The 21,252-nt window shown below is 46.1% G+C and overlaps 1 protein-coding gene across 4 annotated transcripts in view; it reads right to left on the bottom strand.

The window, feature by feature from the left end:
• The window catches only part of FSTL4 (follistatin like 4), a 333,296-nt gene that overhangs the window by 164,115 nt on the left and 147,929 nt on the right, over positions 1 to 21,252 (bottom strand). For 2 of the 4 annotated variants that reach the window (XM_050311902.1, XM_050311905.1), the window contains exons 1-2: positions 8,809 to 8,834; positions 6,560 to 6,695 (exon numbers count right to left, since the gene is read on the bottom strand). In XM_050311902.1, coding sequence (XP_050167859.1) covers positions 6,560 to 6,695; positions 8,809 to 8,819 — 147 coding nt within the window. In that variant the 5' untranslated portion in view covers positions 8,820 to 8,834. Of the gene's footprint in view, positions 1 to 6,559; positions 6,696 to 8,808; positions 8,835 to 10,898; positions 10,957 to 20,951; positions 21,058 to 21,252 lie in introns of those variants that run through there. The other 2 variants (XM_050311904.1, XM_050311903.1) reach the window with 2 other exon arrangements.

Below are 21,252 nucleotides of genomic sequence, written 5' to 3'. Positions count from 1 at the left end.
TAAATATACAGTCCTGACTCACTTAGCAAATTAATAGAGAAGTGTCTGTTCCTATTAATAGATTATCATGCCAGGGATTTTTTTTCCCCTCCCTTCAGAGCATTCTCTTCCTTATCTCCAGTGAGGGGTCAAGCAAAGAGGGCAGATTTAGATAAGATACTGGGAAGAAATTATTGACTGTGAGGGTGGGCAGGCCCTGGCACAGGGTGCCCAGAGAAGCTGTGGCTGCCCCATCCCTGGAAGTGTCCAAGGCCAGGTTGGACAGGGCTTGGAGCAACCTGGGCTGGTGGAAGGGGTCCCTGCCCATGGCAAGGGGTGTAATAAATGAGTTTTAAGGTCTCTTCCAACCCAAACCATTCCATGAAATGACACCCAGTACAGGCTGGTGAGACACTCTGCATCAGCAGAGGTTATGACTGAGACACAGCCAGGATTTTCTGTTTACAACCAAGAACACAGAACATTTTCAAAAACCTCACTAATCAGGCAGAGAATATCCACCTTTTTTTTTTTTTTTTTTTTTTTGATCAGGCATGAGGGGAAAAAAACCCAGATCACATGCTCCTGTTTGGAAAAAAGCTTGCTACCAGCACAGAGACTGGCAATTTAGATTTGTCCTGTCTGGTGTAAACACTGAGAGAAGCTCTGATGTCTCACATCACACAGGATCATCTGCTCAGCCATACGGCAGCTAATTGAGGTAATTGCTGCATCTCTGATTTTACTCACTGCTATTTCTGCACTTCAGATGAGAAACCCAGGTACAGCTCCATAAATTTCCACATTGTCATAGGGAAGCTCATGGGATGGTTGTTTTTAGAAAGCCCAAATTTGCAGATGTAGCCTGGCTAATCTAAGAAACTGATAATTCTCCTGCTCGATGGTACAAAGTACTTAAAGCAGAACTGTCTTCCCTTAAAAACTACTGCTGCAGGCTTTTATTTGAAGGGAGAAACATGCTAAAAATTAGTCAATATTTAGTCTTTTAAGGTCAAGTGGCTTCTGAACAGGATATCAGCAAGTGTAACTCTCTGCCACATCACAGCCAAGTTAAGACTGCCTTTGATTTCTTTTTTATTTGCAACATATTTTACCATGCTTTTCTTCACTTCTTCAGAAAACACACCAGCATTTCCCCATCTAGGTTTGATTTTTCACAGTTGCATCTTGACAGTCCCTGACCCTGGGCCATAAACGATTAATGTGAACCAAAATTCTTCACATTTGATGCTGTTATTCAAATATGCAGTACCTGCTTTGCTCCAAGTAGCACAACATTCACATTTTCTAGTACTGCAAGCATAAGAGCATCTCATAAGATACAGCATTTATTAAACCCTCTGGGTACCATCTCATAAAATACAGAATTTATTAAACCCCCTGAGGACACAGAAGAAGGTAGGTGGGGTTTGGGGATGCAGAGAAAGGACCCCAACAAATATCTATACCAAACAGTCAGTAGACAGACACCTTCAAAACACTGCACAGCACCTTGCATAGCAGATGCTCTGATAACCAACACTCAGAGCAAAAGCTTCTCATCTCTACAGGGATAATATACTAGTTAAGATTTAGAATGCTCCACAAAAAAAGGCAATTACAGCTTGCTAGAGATAGCACTTAAATGCAGGTAACAAGCAGTGAATTATCACTACATACCACAGTGATACAAAAATAAACTTCAGTCTTGTCTCCATGTACCTTCATTAAAGCTCAAACAGGAGCAGGCTGTGGCCCAGTGTAGATTTAAGTTCAAATCTGATTCTTTCCTTTTTTTCCTCCAAACTGAATGAAAAGTAGAAAGAACCCTCACATGGCAAAGAACACACGCCTACTACTAATAATTAAAATAAATACCAGGATATTAGATTTTCAACTGCATATAAAATTGATACACTGTGCCTGTCTTTCTCCAAGCTCATGCTCTGAAATTGTGCCTCTATTTGAATTAGAAGCAAAACCTTTCGATAAAAGTCTTTGCAATTTTGTACCTTGCTTTCCAAAACATTCCTTTCCTAGTCTGTCAGATTAGGAAATATGACTTTGCTGGGGGAAGGAGCACAAAATCATCCCTGTGGCTCCCTTGCTGCTCAGAATAGCCTGCTGTGGTCTTCAGATGCAGCAGTAAGTGATGCAGCATTTAAGAATCTGAATATAATGAGGAATTCCAGCAATAACTGGTGCTCCAGACGAGCCCAGTTGAGGCTGTGAGTGGACTCCAGAGGGATGCCATTCCTGGGTGGAATGGCACTGAAGGGCTGCTCTGACCCAGCTGTTTGCAGTCGTGGGCAATTTTGAGGTGCATTTGTACTTGGAGGCTTTGAGCAGTTCAGGTGCCGTGGAACCAGAACCACAGAATGGTTTGGGTGGGAAGGGACCTTAAAGATCATCCAGTGCCACACCTTCCACTAGATCAGACTGCTCCAAAAACCCTTCCAGCCTGGCCTGGGACACTTCCAGGGATGGGGTGTCTACAGCTCTGTTCAAGCAATAATTAATGAACAAAACACCATGGACAGCAACACAGCCAGTACCTGCCAGCATGAAGAAAGTTATGGTGCCTTGAAAAATGAGCATTTTGCTGTGTTTATCAGCATGAAGATAAGCACTGGTCTAACTACATAGGATGCTCTGAGGTCGGTGATGTCACGTAGGGCATAAAGCAAGACAAGGTATCCAACAGCAGATCCCACTTCACAGCACCAGTGCCCTGCTCCTCACAGGGAGCACAGCCAGGTACCCCAGGGGGGTGTGAACTCTTTGCAGCACAGAGGGAAAAGCAAATGTGCCAGTGCTTGGATCTGCAGCCCCTGGAACCCAGGGAAGCACAGGGAGCATCTCCTGGGGGCTCTGTGCAAGAGCCTCCCCAGGGACACAGCTGGAGAGTGGGGGCTGTGCACAGGTCCCTGCTGTGTCCTCACAGTTCTAAAGTAGGAAGATGGGTGGCAAAAAAAAAAGAAAAAAAGCATGGCATGAAAGCCAAATTAAAGCAATTAAATGTTTCTAGCAAACCACAGAGCAGTGATGGTTCTGTAGCCCTGAGCAGACCACAGGACGCCTGCCAGCCTTTGCTGTGACTGCTCAGGAGCTTGGTGACATCCAAATATTTAACAATTCAGCACAAAACAACTACTCATGTACCACAACACAGGATTATTCTCCACTTTCACGCTCTCAAGCTAGGATAACACCGCTCCAGCTCCCCACCAGCACTGCCCCAGAAAACATAACACACAGGGAATGGGAGAAGGAAAGCTGGCTGTCAAACTTCAGTTTTGAATTAGAAACCTTTGCAAAATACCCCAGGAGGCTGAAAAAATCAGTCTGAGTTCCTAGTGCAGAGTTCCTTGAGAGACTGAGTGGACTAACACCCCTGGCTTTCCATCAGAGCCTCCTGGCCAAGCTCTCCTCCAAATCCAAACTCCAGGCTTATTTCAGGTCCAGGTTGTTCGTCCCTTTTCTGCCCATGCTGGAAACTCCCTTCACTGCCACTGGCAATGACTCAGTGAAGTCATTTTTTTAAAATTCCCTTCTAGAAGGAGGAGGTGCCCCAGTCACACACCTGGGGTTTCATGGGCAACTCAAAGCACAGAGCTCCCCATGAATTGTGATCACCCCTAACATGTCCAACTTGACCATGGAATCAGCCTTGCTGAAGGCAGAGGCAAAAACTCGTCCAAAAATACCCCTCTGGAGTGGTGACCTCTATATATTTAAGAATTTTGGCATCCATTCCACTCGGTAGGATTGAGTCCCGTGATGGTTCAACCCTGAGAAGCTGCACCCAAGTCCATGTGCAATGCCCAGAAGCTTCAAGAGCTTTCCAGGACCCCTGGAACTGTCCCATGGGAAGTTTCACAGTGTAGAAGTGACAGAGTATTCTCCAAAATTAACACAAACCAAGCAAGTTGCAGCTTTCCACTTAAATAATAATAATACTGTCCTTTTTTTAACTGGGTTTTCTATTTTAGCCCATTCCACACCATTGGAATGCCACCCTGCATGCACAAGTTTATTAACTATCTAATCAGGGCTAAAAATACTCCAGCAAACAAACCTCTTCTCAGGAACACCCCAAAAGTTTTAGGAGTGAAAGGCTGAGCACCAAGAAAAACACAGAGCATTGCTGTGTCAGAGAGCTCACTTCTCATCAGAAGGACTGCACATTGGAGCCTTATTTTTCCTTTATAAATGCAAAGCACAACTGCAGTAATTCTACCACAAACCATGAAGAAATCGATTTGGCAATCTGAACATAAATTAAGCAATGTTTTTGATTCAGTCAACTTGTTCCTATGTAGATCAGAACAAGTATTAGTGAAGGTCAGTGACCCATACCCAAGTATTTGCTTTGATGAAGTTCACAGGAATTTTCCATCAGAGCACACTTCAAATTACTTGACCTGTAAATTAACCCTTTACTCGTTTTTAAAGCAATTTCAGTGGATTGCCAGGAGCATTTCTATTTGTGATTCAGTGTTTTCAAATGCATGTTAATGGCTCTGCATATTAATCAAGCCATAAAACGTGATGCCTTAAACTTCTCATGGATGAGGAGCTCCAGACTGAACAAAGCCCAACATCACCACAGAAGGATTTCAGGTGATTTTTATTATTAAAATGGTATTATGGTTAAAATATTTTCTGCAAGAGAAAATATCTGCTGTTTTCTCTCAAAAGGGGTTGGTCTCAGTTTCCCTGACCTACCAAAAGCTGTGCTCAGGGCTCACCTTGGTGTTTGGTACCATACTTTATAAAGATTATTTCTTGTGGAAACAACCTCTCTATACAGTTATTCTTTTTTTTTTTTTTTTTTTTCAAAACTCTGAATTATAACTTACATCCCTTGAAGCTCTTTTAATTGCATTCTTTGTACATTCAAAATTTTAATAGTCACATTGTTAAATTCTGAGCAAACACGTTCCTCACTGAGATTCTTCCACCTCAAGCAAGATCAAGTAATTGGTAAAATAACGTCCTGGTTTTTAGGGAAAGATCAAACGAATTAGTGTCCTTCAAGTAATGTAATAGTTCTGTGATTTATGTTAAAAGAAATTATTTAAGTAATGAATTTAATCCTTCAGAGTAACTTTTTTAAAAAATCAAAACTAATATGCATTAGTGAAGAATGAGATTTTTTTCAACTGCAAAAGTGTGAAAAATCTTTAATTCTTTTTAATAAAAAGGCAAAAGTGACCTGAGACTCTACAGGAATATGGTGAACAGAGTACCAGTGTATTACCTGAGCCTCCAGAGCAGCAAAGTAACAGTGGGGGCGTGGAGGGGAACTGTTTTTCTTCACTTTTACAGACCAGAAGATGGATAACTCCAGAAAAAAGTCGACCTGAGACAGAACTCAGAACCTCCAACAGCACTGAAATGACTTTTGAGTCCTGCTAAGCAGCAAAGAGCAACTTTTTAACTGGTTTAAACTATAATGCAGACAATTGTGGGTGTTTGTAGATGGGATGTGACTGGGGGAAATGGGATTCTCCAGCTAGAACCAGATCCTGAGGCTTAAATAGATCCAATTGCAGCATGAATCCATCAAGGGCTTATCATTAGCCTGGCACTGACTGATGATGTCTGCCAGTACAGAAGTGTTGGAGGCACTGGCAATTAAAAAAATAGCCAAGTCTCCCTTCCCTGGCCTCCCCCACCACCTCCCACTTCCAGAGCCACCACTTAGCAAACACATGATAATCAGGAACTAATTAAATAACTAAAATTGTTTCAGCATTCAGCACTGACTGCTCCAGAAAGCCACAGCTCTAGATTTTTATGGTTTTGTTCACAAGTCTCAGCCTCAGACATGTGAAAATCTGAGCCTACATCTGCCAGCAAGCAGCTCTGAGCCACCAGCCCTGCTGGGACAGCCTGCACCCAGCTCCTGCCAGAACAGGGACCTGCCCATCACAGCTGCAGCCAGAGCCAGCACTGTCACCTCCAGCACTGAGAGCAGGCTCAGCTGCTTCTCCACTCCCACAAGCCCTGACTCAACACTGGGAAGGGCATCACTGCCCTGCCCTCGTGCACAGGGGTCCCCCCAGCCCATGGAGACAGGCACTGGGGTGGAGGAACATCACCCCTTGCTCCAGTCGCTGTCCCTGGCCCCTCTTCTATGGCTTTGTGCTCCACAGGAGTTTCACATCAGGAGGGATATGCTCTGGCAAGTAAGTTTACTGATTCTATCACAACTATCTATGGCTCAGTTTTCCTTTTTTTTTTTAAGCAGCAAAAGAGCTTTTTTTTCAGGTTTCACCTAAATGTCCAGCGACCCAAGTAAAGAACCAGGACAGAGCTTGCTTATTAAATTTAGTTTCAGTAATCCCAGCAGCCCCAGGACAGAGCACCTCCACAACAGCCAGATGCCCGATTTCCCTCCCAGGTGACGTCAGTATATTCAGTAAGTCTAAGAGCTTCTGCTTCACTGTTTCTCACTGACCTGCTCAGCAGGTGTTTAACACAAATATACATGAATAACCCCCTTGTTTTCTGTTTTCAGTATGGAGAGCCCCATCTCAGCACAGAAACAGAAAGCTGCAGCTGTGTACGGTACCTCTTGGTGCAACCTCCCCGCGTCCGAGAACAGCCTCCTGCTCCTGGCCACGTCCATCCATCCCCTCGTGACCAGAGGGAAAACCCCGAGCAGCACCAGGGAGCACCAAAAGCTTCTTGATGACATCGTTTCAAGTCTGTTGAAAACAAGAGAGCATTCATGGAACAGCCATCTCGCAGCAAAAGCCAGCCCAGGTTCAGTAGCACGGCAGAAGCTGCAGCTGACGGTGTCCACCCACACCTGATCAGTGCCCATGGAGCTCTACATCCCACACCACAGCAGTTCTACCCCAAAACTGTCCTCCTCAGGACACGCTGTTCCCATACAGCTCCTGCAGAACCAGAGTCCTGGGATTTCTGTAAGTACTGTGGCCAAGAGCAAAGCACCCCAAAGCACAATATCAGGCCAAAGGGAGACTTCTGTCCCTTCTCCAGAGCCCCCAGCAGCACAGGGTCTCTCACAGTCAGGTTCTCACACCTGAACCCTCAGCAGATCTTCAGGAAAACCCCAGACATCCAGTTTGGTTCTCTGACCACTGGAGGCTCCCAGCCCTGCCCAGCCAGGAGCTGTGCTCCCTCTCAACTTTTTGGGGACAAGAACACAAGGTTGTGTCTTTACTTTCTACCATTAAATTACCGAAGGAAGCCTCAGGCCTGGAACCCTTTCCGTGGTGGCTGAGCGGAGTTGTGACCTTTGCTGAAGCTGTGGAGGATGCAAACACAGACCCCTTAACGAAGCAGAATGACACCTAATGAAGCAGGCAATGGCATTTCTACAGGATGCAGGGCCAGGCTGCTGCCTGGGCTGAGCAACACTCATCAACAGGGCAGGCTACCTGCTAATGGCAAAATTAAGCCGAGCTGAATTAACTGACCATGACATATCCTGTCCTGACAGGACTCATTTTACAGGGTTTTCCTGCCGTGTGTTTGCTGCAGGGTATATGCAAGCCTTGGTGCAGCACTCCTAATTTTGGAGCCATGACCATTTCCAGCAGCAGTGGCTCAGTCTCAGCTATCCTGTTTGCCCAAAGACACCCCATCCCTGGCTGGAGCACAGCCTGCAGCACCTGCAGGGCTCAGGCAGTGCCTCTGCTCAGCACTGATGTAAACACCCTCAACGGAGAGCAGTCAGGATGAAATCAACATTTATTAGGCTTTCTAAATTCCAATTAGGAAGCTCAGATGTAATGCTACCGGGGCTACAAATAAATGTTTAATAAACCAAAGTCTCTCTATCAATAAGCGACAAGTACATTGTTCCATTATGAATTGCTCTAGCACAGCAATACTGTTTCCCACACTTTTTTTTGTGTTTTTTCTTTCACAGAGGTATTTTGTATGCTCAGTTGATACCATCAGAGCAAATACGACTTCACAGTTCTAGAGACCTCTGACTCATATCCTGCTTGAAATTACAATCCTGGAGCAAAACAGGGCACTCACGAGTTTAATGTATATTTAGTAAATAACTAACAGCCAGAAAACATGAAGGGGCTTGGATTAGGATCTGTAACACTGATGAAACTGAAAGGGCAGCCTCCACCTGCTAGAAACTCTGCCTGTTTTATAAATAGGATTTGTAGAACATCTTTCTCCAGACAGTTTGGAAATCACTTATTTTTATTGCATGCTGACTGACAGGACACTAATTGCTCTCACTCGCAGTAAGAGAAGGACACACTAATATAATATACATTATATATCTTAATAGCCTCAACCAAGCAACAAATATGCACCATAAATATCATTAACTCTGCAGTCACACAGCATTTTCATGTCGTTTGGCATCCTAAACCACAGCTCAGCACCCCCTCACCCTGAGCTGAGGGGAAGGCTCTGGGCAGAACCCTGCAAGGCTGCATCTCACAGTACAGCTGCTGGGCTGCAGGCTGGAGTTCCCTGAACTGAACAGAAAATCTCAAAGTGATTGAATAGACACAGACCACCACTGTAAATTCTGCCACCAGATTCCTTTTCCTTGCTTGAGGGAGGGACAGGTTTGCAGGGTGTGAGCCTGCACGGGCATCACTGCCCAGATAAATCAAAGCTTGCACTCGGTGGTTGCAGCTGAACACCACAAGATTCTCAAGAGCTGGGGTGGAGGAGGGAGTCTGTCTCACATCTGCTCTTACAGTGCATGTGAGCAGAGAGACAGATTTTAATCTGCTCTGTAATGCAGGAATGCCTGATTTTAATGCTGATACTAGAATTAAACCAGACTACACTAAAGTTGAGCATCACACTCACTTGTGACACATCTCCTTCGGTTTAGGAGAGTTGCTTCCAAAGCAATTTTGGCTCTTAAGATAAAGAACATACTCTGCAAAGCCAAAAAGTTTACCTAAAGGTTGTGGTTTCTTCCTCTGAGCTGGAAGAGCCTCACAGCTTTCCCTGCAGCTCTAGCAGGAAACACTCCACAAGCACAGCAGCACCAGGCTGTGAACTGTGATCTGAGGAAGCTCAAACACGATGGCAACAATGGCACCAGTGACAGCAGAACACCCACCCAAGGCCAGGGGGTTTGGACAGGCACCAACACACAGGGAGAGCCTCAAATCACGAGCAAACGGGTGCAATGTCTCCACCCAAAGAATAACAGCGAGCAGACACGAGCCAAAGACAAGCCCAGGTTTTAGGGTACAGGTTTTGGAGCTACTCAAGCAAAAAAGGTCACCTTGAAAAAGGACAGGGACATTGAGCAGAGAACAGCACAAACTGTTCAGAGCACTCCTGTGACATCCAGCAGGAGCTGTCTGACAGCCAGATCGCTGCAGAGATCCCACAACTTTCTCCTCCACGACACAAAAGCTTTAAGGATTCAGTTATGGTGGCTGTAATAAGATTAAGGAATTTGCCAAAAGCAGTTATTGGTTTTGTTTTCAGGGCTACTTAAATTGAGGTTTATTTGAGAAATCAGTGGTTTGCAATAGCTTTCAATAATCTCCAACCAGCCTCACATTAGAAAGGAAGAGGTTAAACCTAATTACGTGAAGTTCTGACTGTTGCTATAGCAAAAAGAAAGTGTTTGGACATAACTGTTACCTCTACACAAACTGGCTCTATTAACACCAGATAAGAATCTGGTCCTTAGTTCCTATCATCAACCTCCCCAATTGCTCCAGCCTTATCTAAACAGCATTTCTATGGCTGACAAAATAATTTTGACACCCATAATTTCTTGTTAAGTGCTACAAAAATAAGCTACAAAATCAAGGAGCAAATCCAATCTAAGGTAACCTTTCAGCAAGACACAGCGAAGCCAAATAATGATTTCAGTCAGCTGTCTGTAGTTAAATACTTCAGATGCGTTAAGAACTCACTGGAATCAGCTGTGATGTTTAAGTGCAAGCCCGACTTTTCATTCGAGCCAAAGCTACTTGAAAATATTTCATTTGATCCTGAAATTCCCCAAGACACTTCAGTGCTCCCAGCAGAAACCTATGGAGCATCAATCCAGCAGGGATGCAGGACTAACCAAAAGCTCCGGAACCTCGCAGGGATTTAACCGCGGTTTTCTAGGCTCGACATCCGAATACGTTTCAAACACAGGTTTGCTCCGAGGTTACACTCGGAGAAGTCCCGTTCCATCCCTCCCGTGACCCTCCGCCGGGGAGCGTCTTTCAGGGGATGGGGGCCAGCAGCCCTGGATGTCACCACCGGGCAGTGCCGCGGTTCCCATCGGTCCGTGCCCGCTCCATCCCCGTTCCCGGCGGGTCTCGTCCCTCCCGGCCCCGCTCCAGCCCCGTCGGACGCTCCGGGCCGGGCCCGCATCGCCCCCCGGCGGACACGGCGGGGAGCGCGGGCCCCACGCGGGACCGCGGCGGGACCGGCCGGGACCCCCGCCCGCGGCCCCGCACATCGGCACGGACAGGGGGCACCGCGGGACCCCCGCCCCGCCCCGCCCCACGGGCTGAGCCACGGGGGACCCCCGAGCGCGGCCCCGGGACGAGGGCACCCACCTGTCCCTGCCCGCGGGCGGCACCGAGCGCTCGGGGGTCCGCGGGGGCGGCTCCGCAGGGATGCGCAGCCCCCCGAGCACCCGCGGGGCGGGACGGGCACGGGGATGCGGAGCTGTGCGGGGATGCGGAGCTGTGCGGGGATGCGGAGCTGTGCGGGGATGCGAAGGGATGCGCAGGGATGCGAAGGGATGCGCGGGGATGCTCGGGGCTGTGCGGGGATGCGAAGGGATGCGCGGGGATGCGAAGGGATGCGCGGGGATGCGAAGGGATGCGCGGGGACGCGAAGGGATGCGCGGGGACGCGAAGGGATGCGCGGGGATGCGAAGGGATGCGCGGGGGCACGGCGGGACCCCGCGGGGCGCTGCGGGCGGCACTCACCTGGGCAGGGCGCGGGGCTGCAGAGGCGGTGCGCGGCCGTGCGGGGCCGGTGCGGGGCGGTGCGGGCAGTGCGCGGCGCGGGCCGGGCCGGCCCTATTTGTGCTCTCCGGGCCGGAGCCGCCCTGACGTCAGCGCAGCATTTGCATGTTCCGCCCAATCCCGGCACCTGTGCGGGGCCCGGCACCGCCCCCGGGGGGAGAGGGGGCGGCGGGGACCCCCCCTCGGGGACAGCGGGACCCGCGCTGGAGCATCCCGCGGGTACCACACACGCGGGGCCGTCGGTGGGTCAGGGATGCTGCTGAGCCCCCCGCTCTGCTCAGCTCGGGGGTGACGCTGCGGGCGGTGCGGGGCCCGGCCTGCCCCGAGCTGGGACCACCGAGCCCTCAAACGTCCGTGGGACGCCGTGACCCGCCACGGCTGGCACTGCACAGCACGGAGCTGGGGCTGCTCCCTCTGTTCCCTCTGTCCGTGTTTATACTGACAGGAAAACGCTGAAACTCGTTCGTTCGCCTCGTCACCATCACATCTGGTTTCCACGCACACAGAAAAAAAAGAAAAATCAATACAATAATTTCTCAGAAGGCACGGCAGAACGGGACGGGTTGGGGTGTTTGCTCCAAAGGCTGCAAGGATGTTCAGGCAAAGGAACACCCAGAGCGCTCTAAAAGATCTGATAAAACTTGTCAATTTTTGTGTTTCTTCCTATAAAGAATCTTACAAATGGATCCTGTGGAATTAAATTGGATTTGCCATTGGTTTCAATGTGAAAAGGACAGGACCCCCTGGTTCTGATGGTTAAAGAGACATGGGCTACTCTGGGAAACTGGATCTGAGTCCAGGAGAAAATCTGCTTAATAAAAAATCATTCCACATAATTAGGCAAGAAGAGGCTCTTTCATGAGTAACTTTGCGGTTTTTTATTCTTTATTTTCTATTTCCTTGCAGGAAATACCAAGTAATCAGGCTGGTTGGTTTTCCAGAAGTTTTCACAACTTTAGTTCTGGCCTGTTAAAACCAACACCACTGAAATATTTTCAGTGTTTACAAATAAATGGAGCTTATTCTACAAAACCCTGCACAAAGGCTTGTAGGGACTCTTGGGGTTTTTTTATAGTTTCCTTCTTTAGGAAGATCTGAAATTGCTGATTTAAGGTTTGGGTTTAAAAAGAAATCACAAATGTAATAAAGAAAGGGAGCATCCACCAGGAATTGTACCTGGGCAACGTAACAGAGGTCTTTGCAGAGTGTCCTGAAAGAAATGAGTGTGTATTTCATAGGTGCCCTATAGGTTTTAGAGACCTAAGGTTTTAAAAAAATAACCCTGAAATCTAATCAGCAACAAATATGTTACCTTCAGTGAGATCTTCTTCTCTTTCCTGAGGGAAAAAAATTGGAAATAATATCGGTGGAAACAACTCTTCCCCATTTCCTGAAGGGAGGGAAGAAGAGTCTCACCACTTACCAACATCATTTATTCTATGAAAATATGTCTGTGCTGTCAATTTGAAGTATTTACTAATCTCTCTGTATCTCTTCGAGACAGACATAAATACAAGATGCATTAGTAGACATCTGAAGTATCTGCACAGCCTGTGTTTATTTATATCCACACATACTGGAGGATACAGAGTTTCTTCCCCACCAACAGCTTGCCTGGTGATACTGCTACCACGCTCTTGGAGCAGGAGGCACATTTTGCTCTTTTTTCATCATCTGATGCAGTTTTCCATGCACAGGCTGGAGCTGCTGTGTTTCTGCACCACCCTGGTGCTGGGCTGAGTGGGAGGGGGTGCTGTGGCAGTGCCACGAGTGTGACAGCACCTCCCCCCCACCACAGTCACAGAATGTGCTGAGCTGGAAGGGACCCACAAGGATCATCCAGTCCAACCCTCAGCCCTGCACAGGACCATCCCCAAGAGTCCACCCTGTGCCCCAGAGGATCATCCCAACCCTCCTGCAGCTCTGGCAGCCTTGGGGCTGTGCCCACTGCCCTGGGGAGCCTGTTCAGTGCCAACCACCCTCTGGGGGAAGAACCTTTCCCTGAGATCCACCCTGAGCCTGCCCTGACACAGCTCCAGCCATTCCCTGGGGGCTGTCCCTGGTCCCCCCAGAGCAGAGCTCAGTCCTGCCCCTCCTCTGCCCCTGCCCAGGCAGTTGGAAATGCAGGGAGGTCTCCCCTCAGTCTCCTCTGCTCCAGCTGAACACACCAAGTGCCCTCAGTGTCCTCACATGCCTTCAAATCCAGGCCCTTCCCCATCTCCATTGCCCTCCTTTGGACACTCTCCCAGAGCTGGGTGACCCCTCCTCAACCCCCAGCAAGGGGCTGTGGGGTCCCTGGGTGGAGTTCCTGGGGCTCACCCACCTCCTGTGCTGGCCATGCTGGTCCTGCTGCTCTCACAGCTGCTCCTGAACACCTAAAGAAGCCCCTGAGCATCTTCAGAGCTAAATAAGGAGCATATTCACCCTGCTCTGTCCCCACACTGGTTCAGCCACCTGCAAAGCTGAGCAGAGCAAGCAGCTTTCTGATAGAACTGGAGAAATAAACTGAGTAGGGTGGCGATGAAAAACTGATAAATTCCTCATCTTCAGGGCTGGGTGAGTTTGAAGCAAAATAATTGTTGCTTTCTTTCAAGCTGGGAATTGAAGAGGGTCAAAAAAACAGCGACTGGAGCTGGAAAGAAGAGAAAAATGAATGATTTCAAAGACAGATTTGAGCACATAAAGATTCTTATGCAGAGAAAGGGGAAAAATAATTTTTTTCTTTTTTTTTTTTTTAATGGAAACACAGGATAACTTGTTCACTGTAATGAGAATTAAGCATCTTCCCATTCCTTCTGTTTAAAAAAGATATATATATATATTAGAAGCAGGAAACTGGAAGTTTTGAGGAGTAGAAGCTGCAAGTGACAATAGATTAATATGATGTGGGCAAATCTGAGGACTGTGAAGAAGGAGAGATTTGGAGCAGTCCCAGCCTTGTGTACCTCAGTGAGAGGAGCTGGAAAAGTGGAACCTCCTGTCAGCTTTGACTGATGCGACTTCAGGAATTTGATGAGAAATTCTGAACAGATTGGTGAGGCAGAGCTGTGTCACTGAAGACACAATCCCACCCAAGGGTGACCACAGCAGTTGGTTTAAGGAAAAGAGTTTTGAAGAAAAGATGATCTTCTCTTTTAGGGCTTCTCTTTTTTAATACATAAACCCCCAGCCCGACAGAACAATGCACATGGCCAAGACTCCCTGAGCTCTACCAGCAAAGAAATTTTCTGGTAACCATCTGAAGTACTTTCAAAATCTACTAAGTGATATTCAGAAGAGGAAGAGAAGGTTTCCTCTTCGAAAATTCAAACCTTGGATGGCAGCAAATCACCCACACCCCCCCTCGTCCAGCCTTGCTAGCTAAATGCAGAAATTAAACATGAGATTGTGGAAGAACATTGTATTCACTGGCAACAAGAAGCTGAGGAGGTAATAGGACAACAAGATTCATGCTCATCACTTGGAGTGATTTGAACCAAGAGCCTAAAGCAGATCTGATTAAGATAGGAACTCAAAACCAGATTTGACCAAAACTAGAGATGTTAAACAAATACAAATGTGACAAGAGTCATGATTCAATTATTAGAAGTCCATCTTTTAATTGCTCATTAGGATGACAGTGTGTATCTTTGCCTACGTACATTTAGCAAAGCCTTTTCACTTTGACAGTGCAGAAAATTACCCCTGCCAACTGTATATCTCTTACTTTTTATGTCAACTTTAGAGTTGCCAGTTTTTCATTATCCTCTTGCTCACAAATTAATAAGGAGAACAAATTTAATAGCAGCCTCAAACCTTTAGAGATTATGTCAGCCTCGTGTATCTGTGCCAGTTAAATTACCATTTACTTCTGCTTAAATTTAATGTGGTCATCTTCATCCAAACACACACATCCCCAGAGCCTGCTCCCCCAGGGGCTGCTCCCAAAAGCTGACATGGAGCTTGGACTCGAAGGTTTCCAATCCCATCACCCCATTTAAGCTGAGGCAAATGGAGAGGACCGAGGTCAAGAGCTGCCAACATGCAGGAGGTTTCTCTGGGTGCTGCTGGAATGCCTGTGGATGAGCCTCTGCAGCAGTGACGTGTCCTTTGGGTGCTCAAAATGAGTCAAGGCACAGATCTAGGTAAGGTGCCGCCCTTGGTGACCCACCTTTCTCTGTCTCCATCATGTTTTAGTAAATGAGTGCCCTGTTTGGTGGCTGCTGGGTTGCAGGGCTTCCTGCCTGCCTCCATAGCTCTGAGTCCAAAATAATAAAAAAATACACTGTAAAAGATGTTTTCTTCCAAAGGGAATCTGAGAGGTAGGGCCAGTGGTTTGATTCATTTCACAGCTGCAGTCTCTTTTGATTTGTTCGTAATTTTCTACGCTACTGCTTCCAATTTGATAGTGCCTGGGCCTGGGATGACAATGGGAATGGGATAACAGATGATGAGCTCAAAATACTGAACACAATCATCCTCGCCCTCCGTGTACCCACAATCAATGTGTCACTTTGAGGAAGGAACCATCAGCCACTGGGCAAAGTTTGGAATATAAAATGTCACAGGAGCTCAAGGCACATCTCTTATTTCCTGGGAGCTGTCAGAGCAGCTGGCTTGTTGCTGTGTAGGGGACATGTGGAATGTTCAAATAAACAGCCCCAGAGAGCTGAGTTCAAATGGATGGGGCAGTTTTGAGGGGCTCCCTCCATCCCCATTGCCCCGGGAACCACAGCACATGACTGATGGCAGGAGCAGTGGGAACAGCTCCCATGGCCATTGACCCAACTTGTGGCTTTGGGAATGGCACCAATTTTCCTCAATTTACCCATCTTTGAGCATTTCCTTGGTCTCTTGTCCCAGACATCATCAAAGGCAGCATTTATCTGAAGACAAGAAAGCACTTTGATCCACGGGCATGGATAACAACAAGGTGTTTAATTTTTCCCAGGCTCCTTGGCTATTTGCACACAGGCAAGCCTTGGTGCATATTCTGGAGCATCTGGTGATCTTCCTTTCAAGCTTGTTTTCAAGAAGAAGTTTAAAAAGAGGAGCTCCATCAGAGTTAGAGAGAGACACAGGTCTCCTAATCCATGTCAAAACTCCCTGTGTCAGAGAGAAAGAGGCAGATGGATGAAACAGGTGAAGATGAAAGAATATGCACCAAAGCACAAGAAAAAAACATCAAGAAATGTGAGCCTGCTTTATCTGAAACACTGGAAAAAGTTTTCTAAAGCATCTTTGCATTTTATCTCCTCGTTTAATAGGTTTTACTCTGTGCCTGTGCATATCTGTGCTGTATATCAGGTTCTAGAAATACATATGAGCAAGAGGGAATTGTCTGCGGATTGCTAATATTGCCTTTGCAGACAGATGGCCAGCAAGCAGCTGGGAGGGAGAGTACAAGCAAGGAGGGTGTCCTTCTTCAAGAAAAATTAAGAAATTAAGTGGCACCATCAGTGCAAAGAAAGACAAACCCCTGCAAAGCATGAGCCAGGCTCAGCTCAAAGAGCAATTAAATGATTTAAAACAAGGCTGCGATCATTTACAATTTTTAAAGGTGAAAGGTGTGATTTTGGTAATACCTTAAAATTAAAAGGCCAGCCACTCCATCTTTAAAACGATGGTTTCTCTCCTGGAAGACTTATCTCATTGTCAGTCCATTAGCAGCCAGCCAGAACCCATCCTTACAAAAATAATTGGCTATTGATATATGGTAATGCTGAAAAGTTATTCTTATTTTTGTTCATTGCTACGGAAAGATGTCCTCTCCAGCCTACACTTTCCATCACTATAAATGCTACTGGGAAAAACTGAAAACACTGTTCTGAGATGGATTAAGATCAACTTCACAAATAAATATATTTTACCACTAAGAGAAGGAGCAAATGTCACCGGTACTGAGTGTTTTATAGACAGTAGAGACCACTTAGGCTGGAATTTTCCCCTCATGGTAAATTAGTGTCACTGGCCATGCAGAGTCACCTCTCCACGAGCAGGCTCCTGTGCAGGGTTTATACCTGCTGTGCACATGGAAAGAACTGGCTTTGAACCACAGCAGCAGCCCCTCCTCTTCCCTTGAAAGGGGGGAGAAAAGGACGGTTTACCTGGGAAGGTCTACCTGGAAAGGTTTACCTGGAAAAGGATGGTTTACCTGGAAGGTCTACCTGGAAAAGGATGGTTTACCAGGGAGGGGCAGGGACCGCTGCTCTCTGCAGTGACCAAGGTCCCATCTCCCCCTCGGCCCAGGAAAGGCACAGCCTGTGCAGGGATACAGTGCCTGGATCCTGGAGGAACTGGAAGCCTGGGAACAGCAAACCCCACCTGTTATGCCCTGTAAAATGTTATTTGTGCCCTGGCTGGGCAGTTTGCTCTCAGGTTGTTAAAGCTGCGAGGAGCTCGTGGCAGATGCTGCACTTGCCAGCCAAGCACCCCTCACGAATAGCTCGTAAAACCAGAGGACATCAGGCTTCAGAATGCTGCATTTTAAAGATAAACAGTCTCTGGTTGGAACTGTAGTAAGATTTTCACTTTCTTGTGGACAGCTATTTGGCTGTGCTGCAGCACAATCTCGAGCTGAACTGAAACAACGGGTTATAAATCTCTGGCTGGGACAAAATGCAAGGGAGAAGAGAGAAAGTGGGGAAATAATCGAGCTTGACAGAGAATTTTTGGGACCATAGTTTGAGCCACTAGTTTGAAATTCCTCATGCTTAAGGCTCAAGCACACACCAATGAGAAAATAAGGTGTTAAATGGCTTCAGCAGATCTGTCTTGGAACCCTGTGTAGACAATTGATTTTTTGGTTGTTTTGCCTTATTTATGGCAACTCATTTGCAGCAGTTGTTGACAAAATGTTTTAAGGGGTAAAAAATTATTTTTAGATTTCTTTCAGCTGCTTACAGAATTATTGTTTTGCTAATATATGTTTCATGTTTGGCCAAAATTCTAGTGTAACTCTTCCCACACAAACATATCACTCTCAGTAGTTACTGCACTGAGTCTCTGTTATCCCTTTAGCAACAGCCTCTCCTGCAATAAAAGGAAATGCATTTTTTCTCTTGTCTCTTATTGTTCAGAATTACTCTTGGATATTACAGTTGTCAATGTTTAGCATTAAATCACTTCCCTGCCAATTCGTTGTAATCAAATCTTCCACAAAGTCAATAGCAATAACATTTTTATAAGGCATTGTCTCCCTCAACCTATTAGGTGATCTCAGATCTTTGAATTTCCCATTCTGAAAATAATAGATAGTGACCTGGAAGAAAGCATAAAACCTGTGTAAGTCACACATTGTGACTCCTCACTGCTCAGTGACCAAACCTGTGGGTCAGAGTTCAGCCTAGTTCAGACAGGTCACTCAATCTTTAAAGTGACTTTTATTTTCTCTATGAAAAAAAAAAAAAAAAAGGCAAAATAAAGAAATGAGCTACCAGGCCTACTGGAGCCAATAACAATATTTCTACTGCATTTAATGGGACCAGATGTTGGCTTTGCAGAGTTATATGTGGTGTTGCACTGGGTACATCTGTGCTGCAATGCAAATGTGCCACTCACTACAACTCACAGGGAGGGACTCAGGCTGGTTTAAAGGAGGCACTGCAGGACAGAGAGGAGGGCTGAAAACCCCACCCCAGCCCCAAGGAGTGGCAGTTTTGGTCACTGCAGATAAGAAAGATCTGAAGCCATTGGAGAGTGTCCAAAGGAGGGCAATGAGGATGGGGAAGGGCCTGGATTTGAAGGCGTGTGAGGACACTGAGGGCACTTGGGGTGTTCAGCTGGACAAGAGTGACAGAGCTACATCTCTGCAAGCCATGGGCAGGAGCTTCCTTGACCCTGATGGGTAATGCATTTCTGGCTCTGCAAGGCAAACCCATGGAGACCAGCACTCCACACCAGTAGAAGTGGATTAGCACAACAACACACATCTTTGGGTCAGCGGGCAGAAAAAATAGTTGTTATTCCTATTAGCTCAGATTCAGGTGGAAAAGAAGAAGTCAGTGCCAAGTGCAGGCTGTATATATCTTGTTTCTCCCTTGCCTCTGACAGGTTACAAAATCTGCTGCTATTCTGGCTTCTTTTTTTTTTTTTTTTTTTTTTTAAAATATTGATGCATTTTGAACAGGAAGAAATAGAGAATGGGGACAGATCGAGTCCCTGTTCTCATCTCACCTTCTTCATGTATTGTGTAACTCCCTAATGGCTGGGAACCTGTTCAAAACTCCTCACTGTCAGTGTGTTCAGATCTCAGGGGAGAAGACCCACAGCTAATATTCAAGACAATGTATTCCTGTCTATGAATAACATGAAGAAATGAATCCTTTTTTCTTCTTTTGCCTCTCACACGGCCTTAATGAAGATTTTGCAACCCTGTCTCCCCTGGGGCAATGGGTACCATTTAATACCTGCATTTAAATATTCTCTCCCTGTCTCTAGCCCCACACTGAAATCTGAAAACCAGGAAAATTGTTCACTCCAAGGCTCACCAAAGCAACACATAAACAAGTTTCTGCAGATAAGTAGAGCTTGAAACTTGAAAAAAGCCACAACATAAAGAGGAAACACGACCAGTCTTACCTTTCTAGGGATGCTGGAGTCAAGGCATGAACCTCAAGAAACTTGGTATAAAAGACTTCTGTGACCAGGACAAAGCCTATTTTTACAGCAGTGTTCCCATGGGAAGTGGATAAAACCTCCCATTTTCCTCCTGCCCCACTCTCCGTGCCCCCAGGTGTCTTTTCACCTCTCCCAGGAGATAATTTGCTCCACGCTGGAGGGTTGGGAGTTTTGGGGGGGCTGCCAGCTCCACGTGGAGGGCTGTTCTCCTAGAACAAGACCAAGATTTAGCCCCCAGTTCAACGGGTCTAATTGGAGTTTTTCTGTGATTCAATTTTAAGCAGCAAGTGAAGCCAGCTGTAATAGAGCTGGAAGGAGATGGGCAGGAATTAGAAAAATAGGCATTAATAAATGGACCCTTGTCTCCTGTTCTTTGGGAGGTTACAAATATTTAGTGTCACAAATGTCACATCATTAAAAGGCTCAAACTGGCCAGATGCTAAGGGCTACTCTCCCACTGGAAAAGTAACAAGCATCCAGGTGGAAATGATGCTGTGAGACCTCAGGGACCAGTCACTGATCCTGGTAGACAACCAGGACACAATCAAAATGGGAAGAGCTTAAAAAAATAACGTGCTGGTTGTAAGTCATTTATCCAAGCAACTTGGTAAATACTTATAAATAAGAAATACAATAGCACTGACTGGAGTTGGCTCAAAAATTATCCACAATTAATAAATTGACCTATCCTATGCACTGTGTTATTTTCCCTGACATTTTCACAAGCTACAAATCTGATGATACAATTAAATGACAAGTTCAATCACTTCTTTATTTCATGTATATGTATAATATAATATTTTATAGCTGTATTACAGAAAAGACTGTTTACTCACGTTGTATCTTCCCTAGCATAACTCAGAGCTTTGCTTGCCTAAGAAATTACTTGTCTGCATTTTGATTAAAAAAGCAAAACCTCATTGTTCCCTTGGCAAATGAATTCAGTCTTTAAATGAAACTCATTGTCACATCCTTTTCTGTGAAGCAAGGGCTTTCAGCCCCTGGAATGGTTTTAACCTCCAACACAGCACTTTTGTGCCTGTATCTGATCCACCCATAATTCACCCCTCGTCCAAAGCTCCGTCAGTGTTTGTGCTCTGTACTTAGTCCTCAATGAACTGCCTATAAGGCAGTAGTTACAGCTCCCTGCAAAATCACCCACAGTAACTCTGTCAAGTTTTTTATTAGCTTGGATAGGTCTTTTATTTTAGCAAGGTCTTTTATTCACTCAGATAGCTTCGAACTGGTTCTGAAGTGGGTGAGTGAAGACCTGGAGATCCAATTTTATATTGAGAGCCATTCATTTTTTTTTTAAGCACAACCCCTTGATTATTGATAGGCTTTTGTTCTGTACAGTCACTGCACAACACATTGTTTGAAGTGAATCAGAGCACACAGATTTCCACAGTCACTCACCAGGCTTTGGAAGGGTCGTGGCAACCACCTGGCAGAAATCCTCTGACTTTCAGGGTGCAAGAGGCATCTGCTCCAGACCAGAAGCTGATCTGCTCCCTTCTGTTCCCTGAAAAGAGTTGAAACAGCTTGTGTTAATGACAGCAGATAGTTGTAATATTTTACTGGATGAATTCCATTTCATCAGCAGCTAAAAACTGATCATGTTTGTTTTTAGGGAATTAATTGTGCTAATAAACTCAATTTAATTCCTACATTACTCTGAGAACTTTAAAGTCAGACTCACAGTTTTTCTGTAGCTTGG

The sequence above is a fragment of the Myiozetetes cayanensis genome, unplaced genomic scaffold (genome assembly GCF_022539395.1).
Source record: "Myiozetetes cayanensis isolate MyiCay16 unplaced genomic scaffold, myiCay2020 scf17, whole genome shotgun sequence".
NCBI classification, from domain to species: Eukaryota; Metazoa; Chordata; class Aves; order Passeriformes; family Tyrannidae; genus Myiozetetes; species Myiozetetes cayanensis.
The sequence above is the reverse complement of the archived record's forward strand: the minus strand, read 5'-3'. Positions and strand labels throughout refer to the sequence as shown.